General features: G+C 40.8%; 2 protein-coding genes and 1 long non-coding RNA gene across 12 annotated transcripts; 2 read left to right on the top strand and 1 right to left on the bottom strand.

Annotated features, from left to right (window-relative positions):
• Positions 1 to 5: 5 nt before the first annotated feature.
• Positions 6 to 2,140, top strand: LOC125502131. The gene is made up of 3 exons (XR_007279983.1): positions 6 to 224; positions 1,558 to 1,622; positions 1,696 to 2,140. It is a non-coding gene; the product is annotated as an uncharacterized LOC125502131 (long non-coding RNA).
• A 4,726-nt stretch (positions 2,141 to 6,866) lies between these two features.
• Positions 6,867 to 15,228, bottom strand: LOC105692406 (nucleobindin-2). 4 transcript variants are annotated; one of them, XM_048659633.1, is made up of 11 exons: positions 15,096 to 15,228; positions 10,086 to 10,226; positions 9,811 to 9,918; positions 9,497 to 9,718; positions 9,319 to 9,421; positions 9,129 to 9,205; positions 8,967 to 9,069; positions 8,706 to 8,886; positions 8,466 to 8,622; positions 8,103 to 8,147; positions 6,867 to 7,766 (listed from the first exon to the last, which is right to left on the bottom strand). In XM_048659633.1, the coding sequence occupies exons 2-11, from the start codon at positions 10,218 to 10,220 to the stop codon at positions 7,263 to 7,265; spliced, it is 1,635 nt and encodes a 544-aa protein (XP_048515590.1). In that variant the 5' UTR covers positions 10,221 to 10,226; positions 15,096 to 15,228; the 3' UTR covers positions 6,867 to 7,262. The 4 variants fall into 4 exon arrangements, with proteins under 4 accessions (XP_048515590.1, XP_012267011.2, XP_012267012.2 ...); XM_012411588.4 differs by lacking the exon at positions 15,096 to 15,228 and adding an exon at positions 11,197 to 11,395; XM_012411589.4 differs by lacking the exon at positions 15,096 to 15,228 and adding an exon at positions 11,197 to 11,395 and having other exon boundaries at positions 9,325 to 9,421.
• On the top strand, positions 13,083 to 15,860 carry LOC105692414 (twisted gastrulation protein homolog 1-A-like). Of its 7 annotated transcripts, none has more exons than XM_048659242.1 (4): positions 13,083 to 13,440; positions 14,777 to 15,020; positions 15,106 to 15,312; positions 15,399 to 15,860. In XM_048659242.1, the coding sequence occupies exons 2-4, from the start codon at positions 14,783 to 14,785 to the stop codon at positions 15,701 to 15,703; spliced, it is 750 nt and encodes a 249-aa protein (XP_048515199.1). In that variant the 5' UTR covers positions 13,083 to 13,440; positions 14,777 to 14,782; the 3' UTR covers positions 15,704 to 15,860.
• The last annotated feature ends 357 nt before the right edge of the window (positions 15,861 to 16,217 follow it).

The raw sequence follows: 16,217 nt of genomic DNA, 5'->3' as shown, positions 1-16,217 counted from the left end.
TTTCAGTTCGGTTCATCACGGGCGTGATTCAGTATCCAGTCAACAGAGTATGTTGTGGATTCTTAGTCTTTGAGACGACGGCAGTATGACCAGAGCAAGGAAAGCGACGACATCAATAGCAAAGCAACAACCTCGGAGGAGAGATAGAAAACGAGGAAGATCAAGACAGTATTTCCCTTACACACAGAAAAACTATTGCAGTTTCAAATCGATTCGCTGAAATGGTGAGTATAAGAAATTTAGGGTAAGTAAACACCAAAGACTCTAGTTTTTTCACATTACATAAGGGTGCCAGCAAAGGCGACCCAACTATATCATCCCAGATTCATTCCCAATTTTTTTCGACTGTTTAATTAATTATTCAAATTTTCCGCCCATTTTTCCAAGAAACGGCCACCGCGAGTACAGCTAGCGCCATGTGGCGGAATTTTCGTGAACTAAAATCCCAGGTTTCTTGCCCCTTGACGTCAGGCAATGTGTTGCGTGAAAGAGAGGTATTTCGTGGTCAATACTTTTCCGGTTTCGGAAAAAAGCAAAAGTTTTGACCCTCCTTCGTACAAAAAAACGCGAAAGTTTTGACCCTTCTTGCAGCGAAACCTGAAAAGTATTGACCACTATTTTTCTCGGCTCCGCCTACCGCGAGTACAGCTAGCGCCATGTGGCGGAATTTTCGTGAACTAAAATCCCAGGTTTCTTGCCCCTTGACGTCAGGCAATGTGTTGCGTGAAAGAGAGGTATTTCGTGGTCAATACTTTTCAGGTTTCGCTGCAAGGAGGGTCAAAACTTTCTCGTTTTTCTGCTCGAAAAAGTGGTCAATACTTTTCAGGTTTCGCTGCAAGGAGGGTCAAAACTTTCTCGTTTTTCTGCTCGAAAAAGTGGTCAATACTTTTCAGGTTTCGCTGCAAGGAGGGTCAAAACTTTCTCGTTTTTCTGCTCGAAAAAGTGGTCAATACTTTTCAGGTTTCGCTGCAAGGAGGGTCAAAACTTTCGCGTTTTTTTGTACGAAGAAGGGTCAAAACTTTTGCTTTTTTCCGAAACCGGAAAAGTATTGACCACGAAATACCTCTCTTTCACGCAACACATTGCCTGACGTCAAGGGGCAAGAAACCTGGGATTTTAGTTCACGAAAATTCCGCCACATGGCGCTAGCTGTACTCGCGGTAGGCGGAGCCGAGAGAAATAGCGGTCAATACTTTTCCGGTTTTGCTCGAAGGAGGGTCAAAACTTTCGCGTTTTTCTGGGAGTTAGTTCACCAAAAATCCGCCACATGGCGCTAGCTGTACTCGCGGTAGGCGGAGCCGAGAGAAATAGTGGTCAATACTTTTCCGGTTTTGCTCGAAGGAGGGTCAAAACTTTCGCGTTTTTCTGGGAGTTAGTTCACCAAAAATCCGCCACATGGCGCTAGCTGTACTCGCGGTAGGCGGAGCTCAAAGAAAATGGCGGCGCCCAGAGAAATGCGCGGAAAATTCGCATAATTAATTAAAAAATCGGAAAAAATTGGAAAAAATCAGAAAAAATTGAAAAAAATTAGAAAAAATTGCTTTTTTGTTTAAACAGAGAATTGAGCTCTCAGGATTATGCATAGACCATAATTGTAGGCGCCACAGCAAAACGAGTAGAAGGTGGGTAGGGTGTTGTATGAAAATAATAGTTTCTTCATGAAAAATATAAGCACGATCTTTATTTTGGCTTTAGATTGTTATTTCGTACACAAGAAAGCTCAAATCAACAATGGAGACTGCAGCGATGAAGTTGTACTGGGGGAAAAATAACCACCTTTTCTTTAACTCGAAGATTTCATTCGCAAAGTCCTTAGCAGAGGATGATCAACCAATTTCTGTGTATGTAACTTGGCTTGCACGTCCTCAGTTGCCTGTCAGGGGCCAGGAAAGATCCGCCGAAACCAATCATCATACATGCAGAGTGGATAATTGCTTTAATTGAGTTATTATGTGGGTTGAATCGTACTGTGTGCATATTTTCTTTATAACTATCAAATTATTATTCTAATGTGACTATGAAAAGTTATATTGTGATGTCGATGCAATGAATATATCTGTAAAAATGTATCCACAACATGTAGGACGATGTACAAACATGTATTTGTGACCATTGATTTTTTAATATATTTAACGACTTTAAGTACAGCATTGTTTAAATACTATCAATCCCACCCCTACACGCCACATCCACTAATATCCCAGTATCATAGCAAGAGCAACTGATTTCTTGCAAGACTCAGCATATGCCTGCATGTGCATTCAATCATTCAATCATGCTGTCACTCAAACCGGAAGAGATGATGCAGAGCTCTAGAATGCCGGCCCAGGAAATTAAAAGTTTGACCGAAAGTGGAGATCTGTATCAGGAGAACAGGAAAACCGAGGAGGTGGTCCAAAACTTGGTGCCTCATCATGTGCATGCATTCAATCCTTCATGATTATTTCTAGTCTGATAGAAAGAGCGACTGATTCTTTGGAGGACTTACTATATGCCTGCCTCTGTACTTATTTATTCAATAAATCGTAGATACAGAAGGAAAAGAATAATTCCTAGCCTTAAAACAGCATTTCCGAATTTTAGAATTGAAGCCAAAAAATTTTCTTGGTATCAGGAGAACAGAAAAACCGAGGAGGTATTTCGGAATTTAGAATTAGGCCAAAAAATTTCCTGGGTATCAGGAGAACAGGATACCCGAGGAGGTATTCCTAGACCGGGTGCCTGATCCTGTGTATGCATTCGTTCCTGTGTGTAGAATCTCTTTCAGAATTTTTTTTTTTTTTGGTATCAGGAGAACAGAAAAACGAGGAGGTAGTTCGGAATTCCAAATTTTAGCCGAAAAATTTCCTGGGTATCAGGAGAACAGGATACCCGAGGAGGTATTCCGAGACCGGGTGCCTGATCCTGTGTATGCATTCGATCCTGTGTATAGAATCTCTTTCAGAATTTTTTTTTTTGGTATCAGGAGAACAGAAAAACCGAGGAGGTATTTCGGAATTCCAAATTTTAGCCAAAAAATTTCCTGGGTATCAGGAGAACAGGATACCCGAGGAGGTATTCCGAAACCGGGTGCCTAATCCTGTGTATGCATTCGATCTTGTGTATAGAATCTCTTTCAGAATTTTTTTTTTTTTTTTTTTGGTATCAGGAGAACAGAAAAACCGAGGAGGTATTTCGGAATTCGAAATTTTAGCCAAAAAATTTCCTGGGTATCAGGAGAACAGGATACCCGAGGAGGTATTCCGAGACCGGGTGCCTGATCCTGTGTATGCATTCGATCTTGTGTATAGAATCTCTTTCGGAATTTTTTTTTTTTTTTTTTGGTATCAGGAGAACAGAAAAACCGAGGAGGTATTTCGGAATTCGAAATTTTGGCCGAAAAATTTCCCGGGTATCAGGAGAACAGGATACCCGAGGAGGTATTCCGAAACTTGGTGCCTCATTATGTGCATGCCTTCGATCATTTGTATTCAATCCCACTCCTACAGAGTAAGATAGAGTCATTACCTAGTTGCATTCAACGTATATTGGACTGTCACTCCTGCAGGGTTTTTGGGTGATGGATTGTCAATGAATTTTAACATATCATTAGGAATAATATGGATTTATTCATATAGAAAAATATCCATTTACAATGAATGTGCTACAATAAAAATTTATGGAGGTTTCTGTTTGAATGATAAGTTTTAATAATTGAGAAAATACATGATCTATGTCTACATCATGAGAAATGTTTGGTTTTTCATTCGGTACACTGGTGAACTAGTACACAGATGCACTAATAAGTCCTGCTTCTTAAATGCAGGAACAAGATCCTCCGAAACTGTCAGTTTTTCATCCGTAACAGAAGAGAATGAAGTTAATAGATGGGATACAACTGCATCGTGGATTAAGTTAGTGATGATTATCATCAACATTGTAACTTGTGGTCAAAACTAATACCATATTCCGATGGGGCTCATTCTTGCGTGTTTTCTAGGTCAGAATAGATATGCAAGAAGCATACGGAGAATACATACTTCGGCGGATACTTTCCTTTCAAACCCGAAAAAACGCCAAGCCTGTGAACTCAGATTTTTCTCAAATTTCCTTTACATACATCCATATTCATCATATACTTATAGATTTGATAACGTACCTACTCCCAGAATTTTTCCTCTTTTCTGACGTCAATTTTGTCAAAAATACACCATATATACCTGGGTTGTACATAGCTATGTAGATATTACCTTCACATACATCCACACTGATCATATACCTTCAGATTGATTAACGTACATATTCCCAGAATTTTTCCTTTTTTTTTACGTCAATTTTGTCAAAATAACACTCTATATACCTGGGTTGTACATAGCTACATAGATATTACCTTCATATGCATCTATGGTGATCATATGCCTTCAGATTTGATAACGTACATATTCCCAGAATTTTTCCTTTTTTTTTACGTCGATTTTGTCAAAAATACACCCTATATACCTGGGTTGTACATAGCTATATAGATATTACCTTCATATGCATCTATGGTGATCATATGCCTTCAGATTTGATAACGTACATATTCCCAGAATTTTTCCTTTTTTTTTTACGTCGATTTTGTCAAAAATACACCCTATATACCTGGGTTGTACATAGCTATATAGATATTACCTTCATATGCATCTATGGTGATCATATGCCTTCAGATTTGATAACGTACATATTCCCAGAATTTTTCCTTTTTTTTTTACGTCGATTTTGTCAAAAATACACCCTATATACCTGGGTTGTACATAGCTATATAGATATTACCTTCATATGCATCTATGGTGATCATATGCCTTCATATTTAATAACGTACATATTCCCAGAATTTTTCCTTTTTTTTTACGTCGATTTTGTCAAAAATACACCCTATATACCTGGGTTGTACATAGCTATATAGATATTACCTTCATATGCATCTATGGTGATCATATGCCTTCAGATTTGATAACGTACATATTCCCAGAATTTTTCCTTTTTTTTTTACGTCGATTTTGTCAAAAATACACCCTATATACCTGGGTTGTACATAGCTATATAGATATTACCTTCATATGCATCTATGGTGATCATATGCCTTCATATTTAATAACGTACATATTCCCAGAATTTTTCCTTTTTTTTTACGTCGATTTTGTCAAAAATACACCCTATATACCTGGGTTGTACATAGCTATATAGATATTACCTTCATATGCATCTATGGTGATCATATGCCTTCATATTTAATAACGTACATATTCCCAGAATTTTTCCTTTTTTTTTACGTCGATTTTGTCAAAAATACACCCTATATACCTGGGTTGTACATAGCTATATAGATATTACCTTCATATGCATCTATGGTGATCATATGCCTTCAGATTTGATAACGTACATATTCCCAGAATTTTTCCTTTTTTTTTTACGTCGATTTTGTCAAAAATACACCCTATATACCTGGGTTGTACATAGCTATATAGATATTACCTTCATATGCATCTATGGTGATCATATGCCTTCATATTTAATAACGTACATATTCCTAGGATTTTTCCTTTTTTTTTTACGTCGATTTTGTCAAAAATACACCCTATATACCTGGGTTGTACATAGCTATATAGATATTACCTTCATATGCATCTATGGTGATCATATACCTTCAGATTTAATAACATATATACTCCTAGAATTTTTCCTTTTTTTTGCGTCAATTTTGTCAAAATTACACTCTATGTATATGAGTTCTACATAGGCATGTACATATATACTCATCATACATAGACATACTCATCATGTACTTATAGATTAAAAAATGTACATACCCCCAGAATTTTTTCTGGATTTTTTGCGTCAATTTTGGCAAAGATACACCCCATATATGATTAATTTGAATAAATCGTGAGGTCATTGAACTCCCTGACCTACCTCACTACATCCCCTGTTGACCCCCCACTAAGGAATGTCGGACCCCCCTTTCTTTACCCTTTTACTACGGAGTTCGTAGTAGGAGGGGCGAACGTATTAAAGCCGACAGGCTGAGCTGCGGCCTATTCTTCAATGAACTTAAAGTGGGTGGGTGGGCGCACGATTTAAAGAATTAAAGCAGAAATACGATTTCTGCGCGAAAATGGTCAATTTCAAACGCTCGTAACTTTCTGAAAAATGCACTTAGCTAAACGAAATTGGAACCAAATTAAGGCTTGAACCTTCTACTTTCAGATGCATTGGGTTAAAAAAATGTACCTTTCGTTTTTTCTCCAGTGCATCGCTTTGAAGCAGTTGATGCGCGAAGTTACTTTTTGCGAAAGAAATTCAAGGCAACGCATCAGGCGGACGGATTTTTTTATTATCAAAATTGGTTACACGTGAGACCTATTAAATTTCATCAGCTTCAAAATGTTTTAATGACACGAGTCTAGACTGGCGGAAAACTCATCAATGGCCTGACCGACAGATTTACGCGGATGTAAACGAGCTGAGGTTACGTTGATACTAGAGTTCGCGTTTTGAAAATCTCACGATTTTAATCTCTAGTCTCGTTTATCGCGATAACTGCACTCATCGCGAGATTCGATCACACGGAAGACTCTTGTTTCTGACCAGGGATCGTTGGCTTTGCCACTGCTTCAGAATATCTTCATAATTATCCGATGGGGTCATACGATAGTTCGATCTGGTGCCTGAATCAATTCAAATTGTTCCGAGTTAACTGGCTTCGCATTTTAGCGACATGTGAGGCAAAAATGAAGTATTGCTAAAATGAATTGCATTCATCTGGAGATGGAAAATTTGATCGGCTCAAAACGAAGGATAATTATCAAGGGTAGGTGTGAATAACCAGGCAACTTGACGCGATAAAATCATCGGTTCTTTGTATATTTTATTTTTGTTCGGTGTATCTTCATGTGACGCACAAGTTCGGAGTAGCCCTATAGCTGGAATTGTTCGGTAATATAGAAGTTTGGTCCGTGCCAAACGGATATTAAGCTCTGATTCTTGCATTTAAAATACTCGACAAATATTTCTCATGTTTATCGATCAAACGTACATACGTACATCGTTTACGATTCCGGTCAGCTTCGCTGTCGCTGCTAATAGTATCCATGACAGATCATATGGACGATATGAAATACTTTTTCGATGATAATTATATTTTTCGCGAGTGACGTTCGAATAAGTTATGAATGGGCATTTACAACCTGAGGGACAATATTGGGCTGCTGCTGAATCGGTGACGGCTTAGAGTTCACTCGATGCTATTGCTGCACCACATTGGCCTTCCCATTATTAGGTACTTGATTCGAATGAGGAATTACATTTGGAACAGGCGGTTGACTTCCACCGCCTTGAGGAGCATGTTGCTGCTGCTGCTGATGATGCGGCGGTACCTGCCCTTGGAATTGTTGCTGTTGCTGTTGCTGTTGGTGTTGCTGTTGCTGTTGCTGTTGGTGTTGCTGTTGCTGTTGCTGTTGGTGTGGCTGTTGCTGTTGATGTTGTTGCTGCTGCTGTTGCTGTTGTTGTTGCTGTTGCTGTTGTTGTTGGTGAAGGGGATCTTGGAATTGTTGATGCTGCGGTGTGTGTTGGCCTTGAAATTGGCGAGGCGGTGGTTGCTGCCCTTGGAAATGTTGCTGGGGTACATGTTGTTGCCCTTGGAATTGTTGGCCATGAGGAATTTCGTTCGGATGTATATTGCTAGGGTCACCGTGACCCGGTTGCGGAAGTCCTGGATGAACTTCGGCGTTGCGATGTTGTGGTGGGAACTGTCGAGAGTAAAACGAATCAACGTCAGAGATCCAACCCTTATACGTACATCCGGCGGATGAGAAATTCGGTGCGGGAGAGCTGTGGGGGGACCGGTGTCGATCCAAATTAGACAATACTCGATTGTGCGAAATTCTTAAAATAGGCGACACACCTACGAGTCATCCGGCAGACGCGTCCTTCTAGTCTGGTCTAGTTATAGACGCGTCTTCCAGGATGACTCCCGTTATATTTTCAGTAACGAAAAAAAATGTCGCGCCTCTAAAAACTGACTCCGGTCTCCCCTACGCTGATACGAAGTTACAGATCTCCACTGGTAGAAGTTTTCAACTCACCTGATCGGGATGTCCAGGAGGATAATTAGCCGGATTCGGGGGTAGCTAGCAACGTTGACAAAAGAAATAGTGCACAGGCTTGTTATTTACTCAAACGAAACATTTTCGGGCAAACTAATGGGAGGGATTCGAAAAACCAACGGGTATATATATATCACTGTCAAACTCAAGTGAAATTAATCGCTAAGGAACCCAGAGATCAACTACTTTGCCATGCCGTATTTAACGCATCCACTAACACAAAAACAACACAACTCGAATTCAATTTATGCAGCACAATCTTCACAAGAATCTCTTACAGTTTTTCTACATCACGACTGGTGGATTACGTGTTCGGTTGAAATAATAATTCTGGCTACTCACGATTCCCTTGGCAATCATATCTTGGATCTCTTGCTGCCTGTGCCTTTCAAAATTTTCATACTCTTGTTCGGAAAAGATCTGCTGTTCGTCGAGCCCCTTCCATCCTTCATCCTGCTGGAAATCAGGCTTTTTTGTTTGCTCCAGGAATTCTGTGTAGCTAATAAAAACGAAAGACGAGGCATCGTCGGATTATCCTAAGCATCGATACAATTTTCGAAAAAATTCGGAAGAATCATCTACCTTATGAGCATATCGTTGTTGAGATCGGCCTCTTTGAAAACATGTTCCCGCATCCTCTCCATTTCCTCTGCACGTTCTCGCAAATCGTCTTCCGGCGCGCCTTTGGCATACATTTTATCTAGTTCTTTCAAAAAAAGAGCTTTAACTTCGTTTTGATCCCAGACGCCGTTTCCATCGAGATCTGAAATTAAATTCTCCCCAGTTTTCAATGACTATCGTCGGTTTCGTACGACGCATCGTCGATATATTTTTTCATCATACCGTGTAGGTAAAAGAATGTCCTCGGATCGAATTCTTGGTTCTCCATGTGGTCCTGCTGTTCCCAAACTTCTTCAAGCTGCTGTTTACTTCCGGGATGATGAAGCTGAAATCGGTTCGCGATGAATTTTACGATTACCTGCTGACCGCGATCAAGATACTCACTGGCTCATGTTTCTTATGTTTTTCCTCCTGTAAATGAAGCTCGGCTTCGTACTTCTTTCTCTGTTCTTCGTCCATACCTAAATTTCGAAAGTAATTGTGAGAAGATAATTTAACAATGACGACAGTGGCAAGTGAATGTTATTATTCCATTAAACCGGAATAAAAATTTATAAATGAAGGGGTCAGTTACCATTACCCGTCTTTTTTAATTCTTGCCCAAATTTCTTCTGCATTTCGTATTCTTTGAATTCTTCTTTTCTCTTTCTATCTGCTTCCGCCAAGTCTTCAGTCGTCTAAAATACGCAATGATTTAGCGCCATGAATAACGGTATGCTAAAACTAGGCAATTAATGATCGGTCTATTTTACTTTAGCTATCAGTTTTTTCAGATCATCGATCTCAAAAGTATGGGGATTCTCGTGATCCAGATGCTCGGCGATCTTAAGATGCGCTGGATCCAGGCCGTTTTCCAACTGATATTCTTTCAGGGCCAAATGCCTGAGTCTTTCAAGCTCCTGGCGTTTCAACTCGTCAAGTTTCGTCCTGACTTGATGATTTACAAATTCAAGTTCATGGGCAATCTTTCCCGTCTAAATGAAAATAATAATTAAAGATCGATCGTGACTGTCGCCCAAGCTATTTTTTTAGTATAAAATTTAATGGGAATGAAAAATTGTGTTACTTTTATATCAGCCTCGTCGGCCTTTTCCAGTTTCTGACGAAAATCTGCATCGCTTTCCAGAGCCTGCACTACCTCTTTGAGGTACCTCGCGTACTCCATCACCTCTTCCTAGATTAAAAGTGAATTATATTCAAATCGTTGACAGATGCATCGTTTCATTTTAGGATCTTAGTCTTGCGTCTAATTATTTTGCTCTACGCGATAACGGCGCAACGAAGAACATCCATTTGTACGGGGTTGTAAGGCAAATAGGAGTAGGTATATAAAGAAATTACCATTTCCTCAGATTCTACGGCTTCGTTTCCATTCTTCTCCTTTTCAGCTTCATCTTTTTTATTTTTTGTCACCGGAGGTGCAACAGCCACTTGCACGACAAGTAACACCAAACTCAACGTTAAAAACTTCTTCATCGTATACTGAAAATTTTTCATTATTACATTTTGTCAAGATAAGGAACTATGAGAAAATCACAAATATAATATCTGAGACAAGGCGAAATAGGCGGACTGATTTATAAATTTAAATTCATCGGAAAAATCGAGCAACAAGTATTTCATCGTTTTTTCAATGACTGGAGGGACAGGACAAGCAGTGTCTCTTTAATTTTACTGACAGAACGAACGTGAGCATGATATATTTGCACTCCCGTAAACGAACGGAATTACTTATAAGTTGAGACCGATTGATTTCGATTGGGATTGGTTTAAATGAGTTAAATCGACCTAGGGTGCCCGGGAATATGATGACGCAGGAATGATGTTATACACGCTATTACTGTACGGATTGAAACATACGGATTCAAATGAGAGGGGTTTCCCATTATTCATCATGCATTAAAAATATCTCGGATCAACGACGATCGCGATCGTTGAAATCATTTTCGAAATAATAATATTAACGATGATATGACGTTACGTGAACCGGCTGACACGAAACATTCTCTACTGAACATATTAAATTCACCAACATTGGCGATGCTTCTCCTTGTTATCACGTGTCTTTTAGTTCGCAGTATACGGAATACTGTGAATTAAAGCCGAGTAACGGATGAGAAAATTCATTTGCTCCGAATCGCAGTGGAGAAAGCAGATCGTTGTGGCAACTATCAAAAATCAAACAACCAAATCAGCTAATACGTATAAGCGTAGATAACAAGCAGGGGGTATTTAAACTTTAAAAGTCACATCAAAAAATATTTCGTTGAAGGCTCAATTGAGCACAAATTCGTGATTTCTATCAGATTTCTCAGGCATTTGGAAATTATTGTGTAAGTAAAACGTATAATTCGTCAATAATTAACAACTATAGCTGGGAGGGAGAGGCGAAGCTTTCACTTCATTTTCGAGATGAGGTTGGGTTGGGTGAAGAGCTGAGAGTAAAACTGACCTTTATTATGATAATTTTCTTCTATCAATAATCAAACACAACTCAACGTTATCGCTGATGGAAGTACAGATTAATTTTGACAGCTGGAAATCATTTCGACATCACCGAAGGCACCGACAAGTAAAAATTTATGACGTGTACCTACGTCGACTCAACCGTACAATACCCAAGGTAAGGATCGACTGACTGGAAAGAGGAGCTGTTGGCAAAGGCCTCGAGTTTCGAGTGCAGAGTTTCGACTCGAGCAAGCGATACAGATCGACTCTCGAATGCCCTCTGGTTATTTCAAATCGCTGGAGATCACTGACGACCAGTTATCACCGTTTGATCATCGCAAAATAGCCGTAAAGATGTTCATTCGCAAGGGTTCGAGTCGAAAAAATCCTCTCTCATCTGATTGTGATATATTTTTTCATCGCAACGCATTTTTTATTCACGTATTCTCCGTTAACGATCGATTGAAAATTTTTCCGACTCGTCATTCGGTGAGCAACGTCCCTTGCATCGGGTGCTGCACCCCTTCGAGTGGCAAAAAAAAAAGTAGATTCGCAAATTGACTCATACTCTTCTCTCCGACTGTGAGGAGAAGAATTTTTCCTATCCATAACACGATGTTATCCTTCTCGAAACTATTCCTATATCTAGAACGCCCACGGTTCAGCGATAGATGAAAGGAATACCGGCGATATTCCGTAGGATCGCACACGTAACGATCGAAGCAGCTATACACGCATCAGGGACGTCCGGATTCCTAAGTCGGACCTCCCAAGTCTCTAAGGACAAGAGAAACAAGCTGAAATTCCACGCAAAGAGTCATTAGGAGAGAAACGGTCTCTACCTGGTGTTCCGACCCGGGTGTTTCGTCCTGCAGGATTTCTGTTCCATGTTTAGACCCCGTATCCCCTCGAAACAACACCGCTTTCGACAAGTATATAAGTGTTTCTACCCCCTAATTGGTCCTCGCTTTTAACAACTTACCCCCTAGCCGCGATTCGAGGGGTCAAGTTTTTCTTCCTCACAGGGCGGAAATAATGACCAGCGAGAATGTCCTAGCACTTTTAACGCGTACGACAGATCATTAAATTCTGCGGAGGGATGTGATTTGATATAATTACATTATAGACATCTCACAGCCGATATTCAACGTCGTAGCGCCGGACTCACGTCGAACAAAGTATACTTGGAATGGTTTTCATTAGAATTGTTCAAATATTATCACGAGCTTATTATAATAAGTGGTGGGAAAGAGTTAACGAAAAGTGAGTTAAAAAAAAATAGAGCAAAAAAAAAAAAAATGAGGCTAACAAAACAAACCTGCAGACACGAGGCAGCGGAAGTTGTTAAATGCTCGTTTATTACAGTGGGAGGTAAATGAGACGTTAGACGCCTGTCTCGTCGCGTTGTTCGGCTATCCGCGTAAAACGGATCGCGCTCAACCGTCACAAAGTAGGTTTAGTATATACACTATTTCGCTAGGAAGATAGTGCGGAACGTCGAGAAGTAAAAAGAGAAGAAATCGCTGCGAATAACGTAAGAAATGGGCGATATCCGCGCGGGGCTCGATCTCCGAGAAATCGAGAAGAAATCGGATCGCATAGGGTGGGTCGAATAATGGCAATCTTTCTGCCCTGTGGTATTTCTGTGATATCGACGTCCCTGGCCAAAGATCGTAACTCCGTAGTGTTAGAAGGAGAAAAAAGAAAGATAAATGAGACGGAGAGAAATGAACAGAGAGAGAGAGAAAGGGATAGTTAGTCGGGTTTGCGGCGTTCCTGAGGACCTGGCGGCAGTTCGAAACTGGTGACGGTGGCGCAGCCGCTCCTGGGGGGCCGCAGGTAAGACAAAAAGGTTTAAAAAGAAAAAAAGAAAAGGAAGAAAAAAAAAAAAAAAAGGAGAACCAGTCTCGAACGCAGTTCGTGGGAGCCTCCGAGAGACACACCAGACACAGACTGCCCGCGACCATCGAAAGACCGCTGCTCACACCGCACCTTGCGGTACAGCCTCCGCTCCGCTCCGCTTTTTTACGCGTCGATTTCTGCGTTTTACACGCGATTCTCGCTCTACGACGTGAAAAAAGTTGTTTTTTTTTTTTTTGTTTTTTTTTTCTGTTCAAAAATACATCTCCCGAAATCGCCGATCGAATCATCGCAAAGTTCATGGAATTTTGAATCACCGACAGTTCTAATGAAGCTGGAGATCGACGATAGTTTTGAAAAGTGATCGACGACTCCCGATCATCGGTAAGTAAAATGATATTCTTCGTATTTTCCGTATAACGAGACGATGCTCTGGCGCTTTCCTTTCCGACTACTTCAAATAAACAGGTATCAATTAGGCGCGCAAGTATGAGTGTTGGGAGGGAATTTCGTATGCGTACATTATACGAATAATATTTATATACGTTTTAGCACGCGGGATCAGTGGTCATGCAGCAGTGGTGCGTGAATCTCCTCTTCGAGATTTTTCTAACCGCGATTATCGTGCGAGAAGAATCGTCCGAACGATTTTAGATAGATAACGAAAAATTAAGGTGAAATAATCTCACAGCGTGATCTTCGACCGCCTGGATTGTAACGTGCGGCGATCGGGCGTACAGAAGTCGCGTGCGTTTGCCTACTTTTTTTTTTACTTTTTTTTTTTTCTCTTTTCACCTGCAGGTTCAGATGCACGCGTTATAACGTGCTCCCGAGTATAACGTCGATTCTATTAAAATACCAAGAATAAATTTACCGAGTAACGATATAATGCTGTGTACCGGGTTCGGGAAAATCTATTCCGAGCACCACGGTGATGTGTGAAACCAAATGGCGTTATGTATTTTCGCAGCAAATAACTGGAACTGGAAATATCCCGTATCGGTAATCGCATCGGAACCGCGTACCGGTGTCGTTCCCACGTAAAATCGTAGAAACGCGTTACCGAAATCCAAAACCCACCCGAAGCTTTTCGACGTGCGCGATACCTCGTAGGACGTTCCACCCCCCGAGTCTCGTCCACCGAAATCTCAAATCGCAAATAATTATTTATCGCGACGAGAAATTTATCGTTACACGGAATCCCCCGTAACGGATTTTGAGCGGCGCGGAGATGGTACACGGTGCGGCGGGTTTATATGCGAGTTATTATACAGCCTGGAGGCAAATAACGAGTTGAGATCAAGGCGGGGCTCTCTCTCGAGGCCTGTCTCTCCGCCTGACAAACATATTCAGCTACCACATCCAACCAACCAGCTTATAGGCACAAGTCCAACGCGTTGCTGCAGGTACACGCATAACTCGAATCTTAACGCGTGCACGTTCCCCGCGTCGTGCGAGATACGAGGATATACCGTAAGGATATTGTAGGTAAAGTTTACGCCTCCAGAAGGACATTGATAAAAGTCAATAGAAATAAAGTTGAAACTCGATATCGCGCGCGTCCACGATATTTCTACGCTGCAATTGTGCAACGCTCGTAAGACTGGTTAACGATATAAAATATAAAATTATTCACGACGAAAGTGCGTCCGGTAAATCACAATTACATCTACCTACTCCTGATGAAATAATAAAATTGTACAAATATTCTCACGCAACCGTAGAAAAAAATGACGAGTCATTGGTGGAAGGCGATTCTCGGATGGACCTCGTCGACGTTACTCGTGCTCCTGGTTCTACAAAATTCAACGCCGACCTCGTACGCCTGTAACGAGGCGATATGCGCGAGTGTGGTCAGTAAATGCATGCTGACGGGGAGCTGCAAATGCGATTTAGTCACCTGTACCTGTTGCAAGGAGTGTTTCTCCTGTCTGAGTTATCTCTACGACGAGTGTTGCTCCTGCGTTGGTAAGAGGAACAAACAAAAAAAAAAAAGAAACAGAAACAATAATGTCACCTAATTGTTCGAACTAATTGACTAACCGATTTCCAGATCTGTGCCCGAAGCCGAACGTGACTGCGAATCCATTGAGCAAAAAATCTCACGTCGAAGATTTCAGTGAGCCGGTCCCCGGACTTTTTCAAGCCCTCACGTCGGACCCAGATCCCCACGAGAGATGGCTCACCTTCACCTTCCCGGTGGACTTTGACGTCTCCCTGTTCAGTCCGAAAAGAGAAAAGGAGGTCAATTATCACATGCGTGAGTCAATTGCCGCAATTTTCCTTTTCTTCCGATTTTAAAAATTCTCCTCATCGATTATACCCTCCTCCGTTATTTTTATCCAGAAACCGTCGAGCAGGAGGTCCAGCCCATGAAGCCTAACGTAATGACGCTCAACTGCACGGTGGCTTACATGGCGCAGTGCAATTCATGGAACAAGTGCAAGGCCTCTTGTCAAAGCATGGGAGCGACGAGTTACAGGTGGTTTCACGACGGATGCTGCGAGTGCATCGGTGACACGTGTATAAATTACGGTATTAACGAATCGAGGTGTCCCCACTGCCCCCAGGCGAGGGATCTCAGGGACGACCTGAAAAACCAATACGACGATTACGGAGAAGACGAACTTCTCGACGAAGACTTTGATTAGATACCAGTGATGAGAGCGATGAAACGAAAAGAAAAAAAGAAAAAGTTTCGAGCAAGATTTCTGCGGAAATTTCAAACTGAAGCTTAAAAAATCCGGATCCGATCCGTGACCGATAATTACGTGAACGTGGGTGGTTTTATCTGACATTCCATATCGGGAAAAAAAGTGTGCCGAGTATTGACAAAGTGCGTTTACGATTTTATTTATATTTGTTTTTTTTTTTTTTTTTCCGCTTGCATCCCTCAATATTTCGCGCACTTTTGTGCGATGTTTGACGATACACGAACTGTTTGGAAAGGAATAAATTAAAATCTTGTATATTTTCTTATAGGCAGCAGTGAATAGCGTAAGTTTCTCCGATAAGTCGAGATATTGATAATATAATTTGTATTGTGCCATAATTAATAAAACTATATAATCGAACGTAACGAGGACTGCAGTCGCCGAACAAAAATTATCCACGGGTTTCGGGTTTAAAATATTCAATCTATCGTTTACATTTTTTTGAAACGTT

This window comes from Athalia rosae, chromosome 8 (assembly GCF_917208135.1).
Source record: "Athalia rosae chromosome 8, iyAthRosa1.1, whole genome shotgun sequence".
NCBI lineage: Eukaryota > Metazoa > Arthropoda > Insecta > Hymenoptera > Athaliidae > Athalia > Athalia rosae.
This window is presented reverse-complemented; position numbering and strand designations above follow the sequence as displayed.